At 35.2% G+C, this 20,472-nt stretch overlaps 2 protein-coding genes and 1 long non-coding RNA gene across 9 annotated transcripts in view; 2 read left to right on the top strand and 1 right to left on the bottom strand.

The window, feature by feature from the left end:
- The window catches only part of LOC135204143 (uncharacterized), a 145,969-nt gene that overhangs the window by 124,475 nt on the left and 1,022 nt on the right, over window positions 1-20,472 (top strand). The gene's annotated exons all lie outside the window — the stretch shown is intronic.
- On the top strand, window positions 14,645-15,519 carry LOC135203853 (uncharacterized). The gene has a single exon (XM_064233807.1). It carries the CDS (start codon window positions 14,645-14,647, stop codon window positions 15,395-15,397), a length of 753 nt encoding a protein of 250 aa, XP_064089877.1. The 3' UTR covers window positions 15,398-15,519.
- Window positions 17,265-20,472, bottom strand: part of LOC135204142 (EGFR adapter protein-like) — a gene marked incomplete in the record, with an annotated part of 933,128 nt that continues 929,920 nt past the window's right edge. For all 7 annotated transcript variants that reach the window (XM_064234151.1, XM_064234150.1, XM_064234153.1 and 4 more), the window contains 1 exon segment: window positions 17,265-19,915. In XM_064234151.1, the coding sequence (XP_064090221.1) occupies window positions 19,709-19,915 (207 nt within the window).

The raw sequence follows: 20,472 nt of genomic DNA, 5'->3' as shown, positions 1-20,472 counted from the left end.
GGAATTCTGTTGTTACAGAACATTTTTACCAGTCATATATATATATATATATATATATATATATATATATATATATATATATATATATATATATATATATATATATATATATATATGTATATATTATATATATATATATATATTATGTATATATATATATATAGTATATATATATATATATATATTAATCTATGTATTATTATATATATATATCTATTATATGTATATATATGTTATATATATATATATATATGTATATATATATATGTATATATTATATATATATATATATATATATATATATATATATCTATATATATATTATATATGTTTATATATATATATATATATATATATATATATATATATGTATAGTATTATATGTATATCTATTTTATATGTATATATTGTATATATATATATATATATATATATATATATATATATTTTATCTATCTATGTATGTATATGTATATAATGTTGTATATATTTAGTATATATTATATTTTTCATATATATTATTATATTTTTTTATATATATATTATTATATATATATATATATATATCTATATATTATATGTACCTCGTATTTCGAACTTTATCCGTTCCAGAAGGTTGTTCGAAGTACGATTTGTTCAAAATATGAAACAAATATCCCCATAAGAAATAAAGGGAATCAGGATCATTCGTTCCAGCCAACCCAAAAAGTCCCCCTTTCCACATTTTTTCTATTATTAATGTGTTCAAAAGTTAAATCAAGAGTGTAAAGTAATGGAACAGTACGTTATATGAAGGGAGGAGGGACGGGAACCCTTTTGAGCAAACCGAATTGATTGCAGTATGCAAAGGTTGATAACAAAATACATTAGGTACAAAGATAATTAAAGGAATCGATAGTGTGTGTGTGTGTCCGATTGTGCTCGAAATAGATTAATTATGCCACAATACATCAACTTACTGTTGGCAAACGGCAGACTTTTATAACAAGCATGAGGATTTTACAAACAAATAAGTAATAAGTCAAGAATGCAAGAAAAGGAAAGAGAAATAAAATAACTTTTAACAAGGAAGCCATTTAAACAAACAATCGAAGGCATGCAGAACCTGAAAGCGGCGCCAGTTTGTTTATTACAGAGCTGGGTTACTTTTACAGTAGAAAAAATATCGTAAAAAGCAATTATCACTAGATTGGTATTTTTGCCGTAACAAAAATAAAAGTGATTTGGGTAGATCGAGTCAGTGAAAGAAATGGGGGAATAATCAATGGGAATCAGAGCAGTTCTCTCTCTCTCTCTCTCTCTCTCTCTCTCTCTCTCTCTCTCTCTCTCTCTCTTCCAGCGCACCGAACACTGACTCGAGCAAGTGTTTTTTTTTTTTTTTTTACTGTGTTGCATTTGTTTTCATGTTTTATCATTGTTAAATTCATTGTGAAATATCATTTTTTATGTGAATTGGTACTGCTTTTACGTACATATAGGAAAGATTTTACTGTCTCTTCTTCTCTCCTCAACAATACCACGACGCACGATAACTTAAAATCATTCATTCATTATTCCTAAAAAATATAAACGCCACCTCCCTCTACATCAAGTTAGCTGTGTATCACCGCAATGGCGAATGATTTTGTTAATCATTTGTGCTAAGTTTTATTGTGAAAAGCTTTGTTCTTTCGTTTACTATTTTGCTAATATTGTTCAACTCAAGGTCCAAAGAGTATAGGAGGTCTTGTCAGCGCTGACCCAAAATAAGCTTCTGCTAGGTCGAGAGCGTGACGTCAACTCAACCTCGCCACGAGGGAGGTCCTTTATTAATCCAATGGACAACAGCAAATACTATACGTGTTTGCGGATGCTCTACATCTAGTTAAGCTTTTTAGAAACAAATCTCATGACCATGGATTCATATTGCCGGATGGTACAGTTGCCTTAAAGTGTTTTTTTACCCCGTCACCTTCTGTTTCATGATAATAGTCAGGTAACACAGCAATGAAGCCTGTTTGTCTTGTACCGACGAAAGTGAATGATCGAGCTACTGGATGCCATGTTCATATTTTCTAATCACTACTGTAGACAATATGTTAATGATATACGAATAATAGGTCACATTACCAGTGAACTGAGTCGATGTTAAACAAATAGAAAAATAGTATAGTAACAGAGCAATAAAAATAGCAATACTAAAAATCATATTCAGTCCTTATTAACCATAATCGTCAACCTTTGTTCCATTCAGGTGTGGCTGTGCAATTTCAGAACGTTATTTGAATGGAAATACGCTTTGGATTTACACAATCCATCTATAAAGTAATGAAATTATAAACCGCGAATACCAAGACCTATAAATATAATTTCATAAAGGCAATTATGATAGCCATTGACAGGTTACGATATGGAACGCTTTGGGGAAAAATGATAGACTACCAGATGTATAAAGGAACTAATGTATCCAGTGTGTCACTCATACTTGTTTTTTATTCGAGCCACTTCTCACCAGAGTAGCTTAGATGGAAATTTCTCTGGCCGGTATTTAACTCGAGTCATCCGAGTAACAACACTCCTTAACCACCCTGATGATTATGCCAACCCAAAAGTGGATAAAAAGGAATAGTATGCAGTCGATATGAGTTTTCATTTCAGCCTTTCGTCTTGTCGGATTCGTGACTGGATTTCTTATCGCTTCAGTCTCGAATTTGTCAACTATTTATGATCCCGTGGATTTGTCAGTTCGATGAATTCAAGATACATTTTGCTATTTTTGCGTCCTTGTCCATTGATTTTTTTTTTTTTTTAATAAAATTTTAATTGAAACTGAATTTGATTAGTTTTTTGTTTGTGAAAATGAGCACCAAACTAATCTTGAAGGGAACGCGTAGTTCATTTGGCTACATCCACTATAATTGTTATTCATTCTTTTTCATGTTTAACAAGGATTCTTCCTGATTCCAGTAATTGCAGCTTTGTATTATCCTGACCCTTCCCTGATTAGAGCATCAGTGTCGATTTTTATTTTCCTTATCGTTAGGATCAAATTAAATGAGAGTCCGTTTAACCAACGGCTCCGCCACCCCCCATTACTGAATCTCCAGCCAGTCCCGGCCCCCACCCCCCGTCCCTTACCTATCCTCCAGTCCCACCCTCCCTCCATCCTCAGGTAGCCCTGCAACCTCCCAGGTCACTCCTCCACGAGGATGTGAACTGGTGGATAGATCAGTAATCCTAATATTTCAACGGTCACATGACCATTCTTTCTCCTCTTTTACAAAGCTCTGGAACTGCAGTCTAATAAATTCTGTTTGCCTTTGCTTAAGGGTCAACCCTTGATATTCTAATATCTTTTTTCTTGTTCTTGATTTTTTTGGGAGGGGGTTTTGGTTTGGTCATAGCACCTAACCCATTCATTCTCCCCATGATTAGAAAGCAGCAGTACTTAGGTCTAACAGAATTTAATGTTGCCCTTGACGTGGTAGCCAAAAGGCTTCTACAAATGATAAACCTGTTATTTAATTTTCTGGGTTAAATTTGATTTGAGTGGCATTTCACCAAGGTTTAATTTTCCTTTCGAAGCAATGAAATCCGTTACAACCTATATTATATATATATATATATATATATATATATATATATATATATATATATATATATATATATATATAAGATGCAGATAAAGCTTTCTGATAGCTCAGGATATAATCATGAGATGAAGGTGTTTTTGAAAGTAAAGCAACAGGATGCACAAACTTTTTGTTCCTTCTTTTGATGTTTTTCCTGTCAACCATGAACATCTTAAACAGGTCAACGCCAACCAAACCTACATATGAGAAGTGAAAGACGTTTTACATATACACACTGCACTGAAGTTAGTGTAGAGACCACGAGGCTGGATCCTTCTGACCTTAGCCTAGGCCTATGTCTGACATCGGAATACCATGACTGACACTGACATAGTCTCTTTGTCTTCAGCCCTCGAAAATTTAGGCCGAGGCCACAACTTATATAATGTATGTCATTGGTTTCGATACTAAAAGGCCAGATTCTTCTGACCTTGGCCTAGGCCTACATCTTGAGCAGGACATTCATCGAATGACTCATTAACTTAGTCTGGGGTTCTATGTCTTGATGATTTAATCAGAAGCCACAATATATTTGATGTGTTTTAATAGAGACTAAACACTGTTCTGCATTGAAGTCTCCAGGTATATAGATAACTACTTACTAAAGTAGTTGAAGTCTCCAGATATATGGACAACTACTTAACCATTATTAGACAGGTAAATATAGCAATATGCATCTAATCGAGCTGGGTAAACTTTGAGGTGGGCCAGTTTACAAAACAATACATCAATGGAAAGAGGAAGATATGCAGGAATATGGATAACTACTTATTAGGGAATAGCATTGAAGTCTCCATGAATATAGCTACTTACTGGAGAGCAGCATTGAAGTCTCCATGAATATAGATAACTACTTACTGGAGGCAGCATTGAAGTCTCGAGAATTATAGATAACTACTTACTGGAGAGAATGATTGAAGTCTCCAGAAATATGGATGACTACTTACTGGAGGCAGCATTGAAGTCTCCAGGACACAGATAACTACTTACTGGAGGTAGCATTGAAGTCTCTAGGTCACAGATAACTACTTACTGGAGGCAGCATTGAAGTCTCCAGGACACAGATAACTACTTACTGGAGGCAGCATTGGAGTCTCCAGGGATGTAGATTAACTACTTTACTGGAGGCAAGCATTGGAGTCTTCCAGGACACAGATAACTACTTTACTGGAGGAAAAACAACATTGGAGTCTTCCCCCCAGGGATGTAGATAACTACTTACTGGAGGCAGCATTGGAGTCTCCAGGGATGTAGATAACTAATTACTGGAGGCAGCATTGAAGTCTCCAGGTCACAGATAACTACTTACTGGAGGCAGCATTGAAGTCTCCAGGACACAGATAACTACTTACTGGAGGCAGCATTGAAATCTCCAGGACACAGATAACTACTTGCTGGAGGCAGCATTGAAGTCTCCAGGACACATATAACTACTTACTTGAGGCAGCATTGAAGTCTCCAGGACACAGGAAACTACTTACTGGAGGCAGCATTGAAGTCTCCAGGACACAGATAACTACTTACTGGAGACAGCATTGGAGTCTCCAGCGATGTAGAGAACTACTTACTGGAGGCAGCATTGGAGTCTCCAAGACACAGATAACTACTTACTGGAGGCAGCATTGAAGTCTCCAGGACACAGAAAAACAAAAAATCACTTACTTGGAGCACGCATTGAAGTCTCCAGGACACAGATAACTACTTACTGGAGACAGCATTGGAGTCTCCTGGGATGTAGATAACTACTTACTAGAGGGAGCATTGGAGTCTCCAGGACACAGATAACTACTTACTGGAGGCAGCATTGAAGTCTCCAGGGATATAGATAACTACTTACTGGAGGAAGCATTGAAGTCTCCAGGACACAGATAACTACTTACTGGAGGCAGCATTGAAGTCTCGCGGGATGTAGATAACTACTTACTGGAGGCAGTATTTAAGTCTCCAGGATACAGATAACTACTTACTGGAGGCAGCATTGACGTCTCCAGGATACAGATAACTACTTACTGGAGGCAGCATTGAAGTCTCCAGGTCACAGATAACTACTTACTGGAGGCAGCATTGAAGTCTCCAGGATACAGATAACTACTTACTGGAGGCAGCATTGAAGTCTCGCGAGATGTAGATAACTACTTACTGGAGGCAGCATTGAAGTCTCCAGGATACAGATAACTACTTACTTGAGGCAGCATTGAAGTCTCGTGGGATGTAGATAACTACTTACTGGGGGCAGCATTGAAGTCTCCAGGACACAGATAACTACTTACTGGAGGCAGCATTGAAGTCTCCAGGACACAGGTTACTACTTACTGGAGGCAGCATTGAAGTCTCCAGGGATGTAGATCACTACTTACTGGTGGCAGTATTGAATTCTCCAGGACACAGATAACTACTTACTGAAGGCAGCATTGAATTCTCCAGGACACAGATAACTACTTACTGGAGGAAGCATTGAAGTCTCCAGGTCGCAGATAAATACTTACTGGAGGCAGCATTGAAGTCTCCAGGGATGTAGATCACTACTTACTGGAGGAAGCATTGAAGTCTCTAGGGATGTAGAGAACTACTTACTGGAGGCAGCATTGAAGTCTCCAGGTCGCAGATAACTACTTACTGGAGGCAGCATTGAAGACTCCAGGGATGTAGATAACTACTTACTGGAGGCAGCATTGAAGACTCCAGGGATGTAGATAACTACTTACTGGAGGCAGCATTGAAGTCTCCAGGTCACAGATAACTACTTACTGGAGGCAGCATTGGAGTCTCCAGGTCACAGATAACTACTTACTGGAGGCAGCATTGAAGTCTCCAGGTCACAGATAACTACTTACTGGAGGCAGCATTGAAGTCTCCAGGACACAGATAACTACTTACTGGAGGCAGCATTGAAGTCTCCAGGACACAGATAACTACTTACTGGAGGCAGCATTGAAGTCTCCAGGTCGCAGATCACTACTTACTGGAGGCAGCATTGAAGTCTCCAGGACACAGATAACTACTTACTGGAGGCAGCATTGAAGTCTCCATGAATATAGATAACTACTTACTGGAGGCAGCATTGAAGTCTCTAGGATACAGATAACTACTTACTGGAGGCAGCATTGAAGTCTCCAGGACACAGATAACTACTTACTGGAAAGAGCATTGAATTCTCCAAGAATATAGATACTACTTACTGGAGGCAGCATTGAAGTCTCCAGGACACAGATAACTACTTACTGGAGGCAGCATTGAAGTCTCCAGGACACAGATAACTACTTACTGGAGGCAGCATTGAAGTCTCCAGGATACAGATAACAACTTACTGGAGGCAGCATTGAAGTCTCCAGGATACAGATCACTACTTACTGGAGGCAGCATTGAAGTCTCCAGGTCACAGATAACTACTTACTGGAGGCAGCATTGAAGTCTCCAGGTCACAGATAACTACTTACTGGAGGCAGCATTGAAGTCTCCAGGATACAGATAACTACTTACTGGAGGCGCATTGAGGTCTCCAGGGTCACAGATAACACTTATGGAGTCTGCATTGAAGTCTCAGGTCAGATAACTACTTACTGGAGGTCAGCATGAAGTCTCCAGGCACAGATACTACTTACTGGAGGCAGCATTGAAGTCTCCAGGATCCAGATAACTACTTACTGGAGGCAGCATTGAACGCTCCAGACAGTAACTACTTACTGGAGGCAGCATTGAAGTCTCCAGGTCACAGATAACTACTTACTGGAGGCAGCATTGAAGTCTCCAGGACACAGATAACTACTTACTGGAGGCAGCATTGAAGTCTCCAGGTCACAGATAACTACTTACTGGAGGCAGCATTGAAGTCTCCAGGACACAGATAACTACTTACTGGAGGCAGCATTGAAGTCTCCAGGCACACCCGATAACTACTTACTGGAGGCAGCATTGAAGCTCCGTCGCAGATCATCCTTATGGAGGCAGCATTAAGTCTCCAGACACCGATAACTACTTACTGGAGGCAGCATTGAAGTCTCCAGGACACAGATAACTACTTACTGGAGGCAGCATTGAAGTCTCCAGGTACCGCAGATCACTACTTACTGGAGGGTAGCATTGAAGTCTCCAGCACGATAACTACTTACTGGAGGCCAGCTTGAATCTCCAGGTCCGATAACTACTTACTGGAGGCAGCATTGAAGTGTCCAGGTCACAGATAACTACTTACTGGAGGCAGCATTGAAGTCTCCAGGTCACAGATAACTACTTACTGGAGGCAGTATTGAAATCTCCAGGTCGCAGATCACTACTTACTGGAGGCAGCATTGGAGTCTCCAGGTTGCAGATAACCTACATTCGTGTAAACTTTAATTTTTCTCTCTAGTAAGGTGTTATCCTTATTCCTTGAGAATGGGCCACAGTTAAGCCCTGAAAGTACTTAAGTTGTAGTAAAATACTATATTAATACTCACCAGTAAACAATTTATACTCAGTAATCTTGTGGGTTTATTTTTTCAATGTAAGGAATTTTACGAGAATGGAAATTTGACTAAAAAAAAAAAAGGTCATATAGCTTCGATCAATCTGTATTGCTTGAGTCCTATAACAAAGGCTAATACGAAATTATGGTTGTGAAAAACACTGAACATGACAATTGTGCATCATAACCTAGTTTTTAGATAGGTGCTATAAATTCATTTATGAAACCAGCTGATTTTAATAAAGAAAACCCATAATTATATAATTACAAAAAGCTTGGGCGTTTTACTTTTTAGCAATGATTAAGACCAAGTACCAACTCAAATGAGGGGAGAAATTTAGCCATTTAAGTTAAATGTAAAGAAATAAAATCAAAACCTGACGTATACTGAATGCAAAAGCAATTCACTCCAGCTCTTATTTCTATGTATCTGGTTGCAAGGTCAAATTGCTAATTGTATACATATAAATATTCAGTATTAAATGTGAAATACCGTACAAAACACTTAATTACATTACACAGGGTAATTCCATTGTCAAGTGGGTCTTTAACAACCAATAAATTCTCGAACTGCCACCATAGTTGTCATGAACCATATGAACCTCACTATTCTGCGAATGATCATCGTGAAGTTTACTTTCATAAAAATGAAAATAAAATTGATGATTTCTTCTTGATGTTTAGTTAGGTCGCTTGTGGAGGGAAATTCTAAATATTGAACAAGATATTTGAAACAGTTAGTTTGACTTCAATAACTTTTTTCACACCCTCACTAATATCGCTGTGTCGCCGTCCACGAAGACACAGCGATATTGGTGATGGTGTGAAATTGACACTAAATAATGATCTACCATGGACAAAAGTATGATCCCAGCACATGCTTGCAGCAGCTACACCTGAATGGAACAAAGGTTGACGATTATGGTTAGTAAGCAGTGAATGTGATTTTCACCATTGCTATTTCTATGGCGTCCAATATCGCGACTATTCACATCCGTCCTTACAAGACAAACAGGCTTCATTGCTGTGTTACCAGACCATTTTCATGAAGTGATCTTCAGACAGCTTATAAACTTTCTGAAAGACATGTCAATGTTGTTATAGGTATGCAACGAATGAAAGTTAAACTTGCCGTGCGACTGCTGTCCAAAAGTACTTACAAATCTATTGATCACTTCGACAACCAAGGATATTTGAAGAGAAGGGCTGGAAAATTATAAGCCATTTTATTTGGCTTGTTGATAGATAGTTTGATCCGTTTTATTCTCGACTGCCAACAGATAGAAAATCATCAAGAAATGCTTACGTGACTAAACCTGTAAATGCAAGACAAAATCTTTCAAGACATGAATGGAACCACTAGAGAAATGAAAGTGAAGAAAAGTACAAAGATCTATCCTTTGTCTAACTTGCTGAAAATGACAAAATAAAAACTTGGCATGACGTATACTCTAAATTACAGACCAAGTCAGGCTGAGTTGAGGCACTTTTTTTGGTTGCAAAAGTCAAATGGGAGCGTACGATCAGCACTCATCACCAGTTGCATTTAAACATCGTCTCAGAGCCCACCTTTTAGGAAAATACTGCACACTTGAAAGCTCAAAGAGCAACGTTTAAAACTGCAACTGTGAACATGTAACATCCGCCTCATTTTCCCACGTCCCTGAAAAGCAAGACGCATCATTCGAAGACGAAGGAAATGCCCTTCAGAAAGAACCCAGTATATCAGCAATTTTAATTTGCTTACCAGTATTTAATAAGGATGATCAAAGTGATGACTTCAAAAACCAGGAAGTTGAAGAACAAACATGGGAAGATGCCATATGTTGGCGGGTTCATTGCTCGCAAGTTTCCACAACTGGAACATTTAGGAGCAAAAGTAACAAAGGAAGATGACACAAAGATTGGTGCCATAAGCTTTAGTGAAAGGTAACTAATGAAACCTAGTGTTTCTTGATCATTTGAAATCTATGGATAAGATGTTTGATTCTCACCATGGGAGGAAAATCTTTTAACAGCCTTAAAAGGAGCGATAATTAAATTAGCGGAAATAATTAGCAGTCACATCCAAATAACTTCATTAGTCGAAATATTTTGTTCCATGCCATACAGTTTTTAGAATTCGAAATGTGAACAGACACTTTAGTAGTTCCAGAAAAGCGGTGCATAATTGAAGAAGTTAGCGACATAGCTATATATATGTGCAAAATATGATTTTAAGACCTGTTAAATGTGTAATTTAGACATATATTTATATTATTGTTAAGAAGGTTCTTTAAAACTCGCTCGTGATTATTTAATATATTAAGATATAGCTTTTTATTCTGACTATTATTTTCCTTCGGAAACAGATAATAGTATTTAATAACGGATAAAAGGAAAGCAAAGGTAGGTTTTCAATAATTTCAATATTATTTGGCGAAAATGTTCTAATGATCTCTCTTATGATTATTCTTCTTAACATAGTAGAATGAAGAACCTACATCTGACTATTGATTTAATTATTGAATAGCTTAGAGTAGTTAGGAAAAAAAGTAAAGGCAGGATTGCTATAGGTTAAGGGGCCTGACTGCGGTTATTGTGTAAGTCATGCACCTAGCCGTTTAATCCTGTACCCCAGTTTCAGCTGCGCATGACAAGACCTTATATTCCTAGACCTTGGTCCAACTAGACAGTCTCACTCGGCACACCAAGCACTGGCTCAATTAAGACTTTTTTTTTTCCTTTTCTGTATTGCATTTGATCGTTTTCATATTTTATCATTACGTTCAATTTATTATGAAATAACTTTTTATTTTTTACGTGAATCGGTACTGCTTTTACGTACATAATTATAGTAAAGATTTTACTGCCTCCTCTTCTCTCCTCAACAACACCACGACGCACGGTAACTTAAAATCATTCATTCATTATTCCTAAAAAATATAAACGCTACCTCCCTCTACCTCAAGTTAGCTGTGTATCACCGCAATGCGAATCATTTTGTCAATCATTTGTGCTAAATTTTACTGTGAAAAGCTTTGTTTCTTTCATTTATTATTTTGTTAAATTGTTCAACTAGAGACCTAGATTGTCTCACTGGACACTGGCTCAATTAAGATTTTTTTTTTCTTTTTTTTTAATGCATTTGATTGTTTTCATACATTATCATTATGTTAGATTTATAGAGAAATTCCCTTTTTATGTGAATTGTTATTGCTTTTACATACATAAGTAATATTTTAACTCTCTCTTCTCCTCTCCTCAACATATCAACGCTCCCTCGTTCAGTCTCAAGTCAGCTGGGCGTGACGTCATCGTGGTTGCGTACGATTTTATACATCTTTTATGCTAAATGTTATATTGAAAGCTAAATTTTATATTAAATGCTTTATACTTTAATGTATTTTGTCGAATATTGTTATCATTAAACTATATATTGTAAATGAAAAATAAATTAATACAAGTATATTGATTTCTCTCTCTCTCTCATATATATATATCTATATATATATATATATATTTATATATATATATATATATTATTATTATATATAACAAACTAAATTCCTGTTGCAAAAGTATATTAGGAATAAGTGCAAAGTTTATAGCTTTCGTCCAACTGCTGTGGACTTGATCACTAAATGGGAGTAAAATATACAGCTCAGGTAACAAAGTAAAGCATGAAACCATACGCACAAACAAGCAGTACGGAAAGTAAAACTTTTAATCGGTTGTTGGACCCTTAAGTCAATTCTAAAATTTTCCGAGACAACCTCGGCGGAAGAAACCTGAGGCCTTTCGCTAGAGCCAGGAAGGTGCTTTTGTTCTAAATTATGACTGAATTTGGAAAGAATTTGACTAGATAGCTATATTTCTAAAATAAAGTATACTCTCCCATTTCTAAATTTCTTCGCTTATAACAATAGTTTCAACAATGAGCAAGTTTCCATCAAATGTATTTAACAAAATGATGGCGCCTTCAATACATTATCAGGCGGATCTGCCTAAACATTTATACACATTTTGACCAATCCTAAAATTTATTCTATGACCCCTTTCCCAGGTGTGTCATACTATAAAGCTTCGTATAATTATACCCCAATTTACATGCTGAAATATGTTCATTTTTGTTTTTAACAAACGAAAGCCCACTTTCACCGATATAGCAATAATCACAATCCAAGCAAACAACAACATAACACCAATATCTTCGGACAATTTTACAGGGTAGTTGAAAGGGAGGGAAAGTGATCGTAGACCGATATGTGGACGATAGTTTCATTGTGTACAAATCGATTGAAAATTTTTCAATTTTTTATCACTTTTGAATATTTATACCTTTTCTAAATCTCGTTGTACAAGGAAACGAAATTAAGAGGTCCTTTAAATTTCCCGTTTACAGAAAGAACACGCGTTCTATTTCTAAAATTAATTTTTACTCTTATCATGATGTCAAGTGAAAAGTAACGTGCTTACTAATCTATTTTTTATTTAGAGCATATTGTGTGATCCATGTTTTTTAGAGTTGAATTTTCTAGTTTAAAGTTTTCATAAATTGTGTTACCCTAAATACTTTATAGAAAGTTCTCTTTCTAGAGCTAGGAGGATTAAATTACCACCCAGGGGAAAGACCTGAACAACAGTTATTTCAAAAATCACTTTCACTCCCTTCCAACAAGGTCCTTATAGATATTTCCCAAACACTGAATAATAGAAAAACACAGTCCGGTTATGTTATATTCCAGTACCCTAACACAGTTGGGAGAAAAATCCTATAAGAAATAGGTAAAATTGTTTAAAGATATTGGTAATTATGCTATTGCTTGCTTTGACTGTGATTCTTCCATGCTATATTGGTGAAAGTGGTCGTTCGTTTGGTAAACGCAAAAACAACACATTTCAGCATGTAAATAGGAGAATAACTATAGCTCTATAGCTCTACACGCTTGGAGAAAGGATCATTATATAAATTTTAGAAATGGTCAAGTTGTGTATAAATGCTTAGACAGATCCACCAGATGTATTGAAGGCTCCCCCATTACGTTATATATAATATCTTGGTTGGAAACTTGGCCATTGTTGAAAATAATGTTATAAGCAAAGAAATTTGTAAATGGGTGGGTATTCGTAATTTTAGGAAAATATTGAGTCAGATTCTTTCCAAAATCAAAGTTATGGTTTAGAACCAAATCACATTGTTGGCTCTTTAGCGGAAGACTTCTGGTTTCTTCCGCCGAGAGGGCCCTGAAGAATTTTAGAATTGATTTAAGGGCCCAACCAGGGTCCAACAACCGGATTAACAGTTTTACTTTTTGTAATGTTTGTTTGTATGTATGGTTTCCAGCTTGACTTTGTTTCCTGAGCAGTGATGTTCTCGTACGGAAATTCGTCTGCTAAACGGAAAAAAATCTCGCCTTACGGACGATGACGTCACTACGGAAATTTTTCCGCAGCTTGGGTTTTTTGCTTGTATGACCATAAAATCAAATTCTAATAAAAAATAATTTATAACTATAGTGTATATTTTTCCTTTCATAATATATGCCTGATACCATTAACAAATATTATTATAACTACGTAAAACATGACGTAGCTCAAATACTTGACGACCGGACGGAAAACCACAGAGGGCTCACTCTTTCTCCAACCTTTGAAGCTACAACAACATTTTTATGAATCACAGCAGTATCTCTGACCTCGTCGCCTGCTTATGATTTGTATGCCACTCCATATAACCTAGTAAGTATTGGTAAATATTCACTTATTTCACTGCTTCTTGAATTTATTAGTCTTCGGGATTGCAGTTAGCCTTGTTCACAGAAAACGGAATCTTAAAAAACTTTTCTCAGAAATTATTTGGTAACTTGCAGAAAATTAGTTTTCTTTATTCAAACTAGTAATATCATTACTTTGCCTAAAAGATCAACATTGGTGATATTATTTCAAAAGTATCTCTTTACTAATGGCTAAATGAATAATAGCTTGTTCTGCTGCTATATTACATGGAGTTGTGACTACATGGAACTTGTTTTAACTATCAATATTTTCAGATTATGTCTCCTCGTCCAAACTTTCAAGAGAGTTGGCTCTCCAATGATCTCTTTAAACCTTGGCTTGCGCGAGTCCCTGGTAACCCACTGAAGGCATACTGTCAGGTATGTCACAAAGAGCTTAGCGCTGAGATATCTTCTCTTAAACGCCATCGGTCATCTCTGGAAGAGAGACTCAGAGCAACCTCAGATGCCACTGATGAGGGCAAACAGTCGACCAGCGATCAGCAAGAAGAACGGTTGGCAGGTGCTGTTGCTTATGCAACCGTCTTATTTATGGTTTTCTTAGCAGAGCAAAATCTGCCCTTTAGGTAGCAATTTCTTATATTTTTTTACTTGTTCCCATAATGTAATAGATAATATAATATTTTGTCCTCATATACATATATATATATATATATATATATATAATTAGTTATATATATATATATATATATATATATATATATATATATATTATATATTATAATATATATACACACACATACTAATTTTAATTTGTTACTATAAATACTATATTTCATTGAATTTATAAATGCAGTCTTTGTGATGACATCATGGACCTACAAAGAAGAATGTTCCCAGACTCCGAAATAGCTGCGTGCATGGCACTGAAGAGGAAACGATGTGCTACCCTGGTTCAAGTCTTAGGGGATCATGCTTTAAATGGATTGGCAGCGAAGCTTCGGAAGTCTAAATTTAGCATAATTATTGACGAAACAACTGACTGTTCGGTAAATAAAGCATGCGCTGTAATTGCTAAATATTTTGATGTTGATGAATGCAAAATAAAAAGATCTATGCTAGACATCATAAACATTTATGAAGGGAATCGGGGTTCATCGGGGGAATCTTTATATAACATGATTTTGAACTGTTTAAATGCTTTACAAATTCCATTGAGTAACATAATAGGTTTCGCTGCTGATGGTGCCTCAAATGTAATGGGTACTGTTAACAGCGTATCAAGTAGGCTGAGACAGCAAATCAGCATAACAATATTCCGATGCGTTGCACACAGTATTCACCTTTGCTCAAGTGAAGCAGCAAAGACACTGCCCCGAGTATGTGAAGACCTCATAAGGAATATATACAATTTTTTTTCTCATAGTGCAAAACGCAAATATGAATTTAGAGAATTTCAATATTTCTGCCAGGTAAAACCTCATAAGTTACTGCATCCTTGTGCAACTAGGTGGTTATCGCTTCATCAAGCTGTTGCGAGTGTTAGAGCAGTGGCAGCCCCACAAACTTTATTTCAAGCAAATTGCATTGGAGGAAAGATTAACAGCTGTAGAACAAATTCATAACACACTTAACGACCCTTCAGTTTTTTGTTATTTGCTTTTTTTGAACTACATTCTACCACAACTCAATAGTATAAACATAATTTCTCAGTCAAAGGGACCCACACTCCATCTCCTTCATGACAAAATATCCAATATGTACAGGTTACTACTGAAAAACTTTTGTTATCCTCACATAATTGCAAAAACTCCACTACATGAAATTGACCCTGCAGATGAAAATATTCATGTTCCACTTACTCAAATCTACCTTGGGGCTGAGCTTCACGATTTATTTCAGAAGCCAGAATATCAGCGCAGAGATATGGTTGAAAGTGTGAAAACAAGATGTAGAACTTTCCTAATTGTAGTCTGCCAGCAAATAAACAAAAGGTTTGACCTCAGCAACAAATTATGGAAATTGGCCTCATGCTTGCATCCAAAATCTGTTATGGATCATAATATTAGAAGTAGTGTACCATCTTTGATTGATTTAGGTAATGCTGTTCCCCGTATTAATAATTATGACAGGCAATCTTTAGACGACCAGTGGTGGGATGTAGCATGGCACACTTTCCCAGAGGAAATAAAGAAATCACCCAATGATATAGAGGCATTTTATAAATATATTATGACAGTTGAAGATGGACTGGGTCAGAAAAAATATGAGTCTTTGGGTAAATTTGCGATGGAAATTCTATCTCTCCCTACCTCTAATGCTGATGCAGAGCGCCTTTTTTCTAAATTAAATTTAATAAAAAGGAAAGAAAGAAACTGTCTAAAACTGGAAACTGTAAGATCTCTTATCCACTTAAGTGAAATTACTGAAAAAGGAAAGTTTAATGAGTTTGAACCGACAACAGAAATGCTCTTCTCTGTGAAATAGATATTGCGTTTGTTTTCTAATTATGAATTGTGATAATTATTCTCTATTGTACTTTGACCTTTGTTTTTCGTTCCTTTGGTTTTTACTTAATGTAAGTAATTGTTGTTAATATATTATTTTTTTGTTAATAAATGCCTTGTATCTTGGAATGAAGTGTGATTAAAAATTTCATCTTCTAAAGATTTGTAGAGAAACAAAGTGGTTGTATCCTTAGATATATAATAAGAACTCAAACTAATATTTTTCTCAAAATACCTAAAAACTAAGTTGTTAATATTTACCCTTTAAGATAACTGTATTCTATATCCCGCTCTGATCTAGAAAGATAGAAAACGACGGAAATTCGGAAACGGACAAGAGAGCAGCACTGTTCCTTAGTTATATGTTGTCCTCCATTTAAGTGATCAAGTCCACAGCTATAAAGCCTTGTACATTTATATGTTTAATACAATATATTTCGTAACAAGAATTTCATTATTGAATTTAATGGAATATCCAGGAAATCACAGGGATAAAAGCATAGGTGAAAACCTAGACCAAATGGGAATGCAGGTAGAAAATACACAAGACTGTGGAGAGAAGTTAAACATCCAATCCTCTAAATGGAAAACTAGTGTGGACATGAATATAACAAAAAATATGGGGAACAAGACTGATCCTAAACTCAATTAATGACTATGCAACATCGCAGTCAGTATAATATTACATACAAAATACAGTACAGTTGTCAAAGAAAACCACGAATGTGTACATACCTGACATTAAAAGCAGGTAGTGCTACATTTAGTCAAAGTATCTTTTTTACAATATGAACAAAGTAGTAAAGCAAATTTAGAAAAACCTAAAATGTGGATGCGAAAAGGTACTTTTTATTCATCACAATGGTCATTTTTAATATCCTAACAAGTAAAACGGACGATAGCAGGAACGTGGAAATTAATGTAATTAATGATATTAGATAACTACCACAATGATGCCTTTTGGTAGGATATTCAAAGAGCACTATACAATCTTTGACTTTATTAACATAATTTTGATGATACAATATTACTGTATGTGAGTAGGATCTATATAGTATATATTACACATATACATGCTGCACACATTAGTGAAGCAAAGTTAGACAAGATTATGCTAGAAATATAACAAAATTTGAGAGAAAATGATATAATAATGGAACACATGATGCATGGATTAAAAAATGATAAACAAACAAACAAATGAATCTCTCAAACAGTAAAAAAAAAAAAAAAAAGAGGCAGTATATTTTTCTGGAGACAGTCAAGATAAAGGAAAACAATACCTAATAATCGAGGAAGAGACAGGAGAAATATGCACATTAAAACTGTCGTTCAAAAATTTCTATGACACGACACCACAGTGTCATTTTTGTTCAACTTAAACAGTGTTTCTTTCCTTTTTGCAGTTACTTATAGTATGCATAAAAAGTTGTAGAACCATATAGAATAATGACAACTGGTAGCCTATAAAACAAAATTGAGGAACATACATACTGTATCCCTTGTCATTTATCTTGGATAGCGTCTTGATAAAATGCCTAATTTTGAAAAGCAACATTTCATCAAGTCAAAGCAAGAGTGAATTTAGTAGCCAAAAAATTAATTTCTGGCCTTTTTTGGAATTAGTTTAAAAAAAAATTCTGTGCTTAAAAGAAAAATTTCAGCAGTTCATCAAATAAAATAATCTGAATTATCTACTACAAAGAAGCTCTCAAGGCTTTGCCATATTCTACTTTATTCATAACAGTAGACCATGACTATACACTGTCATTCCATTTGGCTGTCACAAACATACACCTCTTTCTACAGGGGCATATGTCTCTACATAAAATCAGTAGCACTTCATCTTTGCCCTTGTGATTACAAAGTAAACCAAAAAAGTATCTGTTGATACAAGTATAAAATATACATATACAAGTTATATATATTTATATATATATATCACATTAAATGACTTTTGCAGCGTAAAGAAATGACCGAATTCTGAAACATCAATTTGAGGGGTTTTTATGTTAAGGATTTTTTTTTTTGTTAAACTCCTCACGCATAAAATGGTGTTCAAGAATTCGTCCAAGAGTATAATTATAATGTGCTACACACCTGGGGGTTCCTGTAAATTGCTGATTATCACAATAAAGCTTTGACAAGGGATTACTCTAAGCTCTTTGGAAGATGCTAACAATTAGCTGATTTGCCCAAGCTAGAATATAGGTGTATCCTTCTTGTTTCAGAGGAGCAATAACACTGTGGAGTTACAGGAGTCTTGGATAAACTATAGCAAGGAGTTACAGAAGTCTAGGATAAACTATAGCAAGACGAGTCCAAAGGTTTACCATGTCAAACTACCCCAGAGGTGGTGCAATATTGTTACTTTGTAAATTTTTAACTTTTGCAGTATAACTACAAATTACAGGCAGTACATTTCCTAGCATAGTGTTCTGCATGAAAACAGAACCATGTAGGTTACTGGTATATATCATGGAAATCTGCATGCTTAATTTCAACATTAAGAAGGGGATAGTTTAAAATGTGTACAATGTACAATCAATATTAGCACAGCCTCTGATACACTTGCTCCCAGATTTGAACATAACGATACTTTAAATGTGTACTTTTTTGAACATTAGTTAACTAACTTTATAACAAAATAATGGACTCCCTCATCTGTACCTGCAATTTTGATAAAATAATTTCCTTTAAAATATATAAATACCTTGTATAGAATGGGGATATGGCACAGGAAAAGAAAGCTAATGTAATGGGTTCATTTTCCAGCATATATCAATTAATAAAGTGCTGTAATATCTTGGTTTATGTAGCATCTCCTTTCAACTACCTCTGAAATGGCTGGAATCCACCAAAACATATTCCAAGCTTGCAAAAGTGATTTACATTTTTGATGATTTAACATGAACACCTTTAATCACTGGACATTTCTCATTTCTGAACATTACAGTAAATGTATTTCATTGTTTTTTTTTTTACAGTAATTGTATTTCTTTGTTTTTGTCTCGAAAACAATGTTCAACATCAACACATTATTTTCACCAACACTACAACTGCATGCCTTGTGTTCATTACAAGTACTGTATTACTTAATTCATCCCTTTTTGTCATTAAAACTACACAGGCATTATAAATGTCTTTCCCATTAATAGCAACATTCTCATCAAACAATTTCTTTTCAGTAGCTCTGAAACTTGATAGCTCATGCTAAAAAAAACTGTCAAAAAATAATGCACACACACAGAGACTGTTTTATCATTGTTTTAAAACATCTGCACAATAGAGGATTTTCTTACAAAAATATATGGGATTGGTTTTCCCACAGACTCCAATTCTGTAACTTGTAAAACCTATTTTAAGAATTACCAATATACTGCAGTAGCTAAGGTCACAGAAAAATTTTTAAGCTTCCAATTTATTTTCTCACACATTCAAGTCTGCCATCATTTTTCTAAAATCAGAAAGTGTGTTGTAGTCAGGATCATCGTCATTTGAATCGTTTCTGTTTTGGTCATCATTAGTGAATGTTGGGTTGTATCTGCTCAGTGACAATGGGCAAGGTAGAAGTTCTGGCATAACAGAATGGTGGGTGATCAATGCTGTCAAGGTGCTGAACTCCTTTGTGAAGCCCTGGTGGAAAAAAATGTTACAATCATACAAGATGCAATTTAAATTTTAATATAGACTAAAATCGTATAAAATCAAGGCAATCACATTCTAACTGAAATTTATATATTTTAGTTTTATCTATCCCATTTAAGATTTCAGAGAGGTGTTTAACCATTAAAATTTCATGGAATTATTGCTGAAGTGAAATGCTATGTAGTCAAAGAAAATTAACATGCTGCATAAATTTTCAAAAAATCTTATTTATTCTTTATGGATTAAAGTTTTCATATTAGGATTAAGAAAATATCAAACTATTTCTATACCACTTAGACCTTAAACATAAGAGCTATGGATAAAAAAAAATGTTAATCTTGATAAATAATATTTAACATACCAAACTCGGAGGGAAAATGCGAAACTGACAAAAATCTTATCACACTGCACTGATTATGTAATAAAACTGCTCCATTACTTAACTAATTAATAATCTAAAAACACCTTAATCTTTTTGGTTGCATCAAGAAAAAACTGAAGATGGATTTTCCTGAGCATAAACCATTGAAAAGTGTGTATAAATG

Source organism: Macrobrachium nipponense, chromosome 44 (assembly GCF_015104395.2).
Source record: "Macrobrachium nipponense isolate FS-2020 chromosome 44, ASM1510439v2, whole genome shotgun sequence".
In the NCBI taxonomy this organism is placed as follows: Eukaryota; Metazoa; Arthropoda; class Malacostraca; order Decapoda; family Palaemonidae; genus Macrobrachium; species Macrobrachium nipponense.
Note: the sequence above shows the minus strand (reverse complement) of the source record. Positions and strands in the feature narration are given on the sequence as shown.

Excerpts from the sequence above, each read along its gene's own strand:
- LOC135203853 (XM_064233807.1), top strand. The coding sequence starts at position 14,645 with ATGGACCTACAAAGAAGAATGTTCCCAGACTCCGAAATAGCTGCGTGC.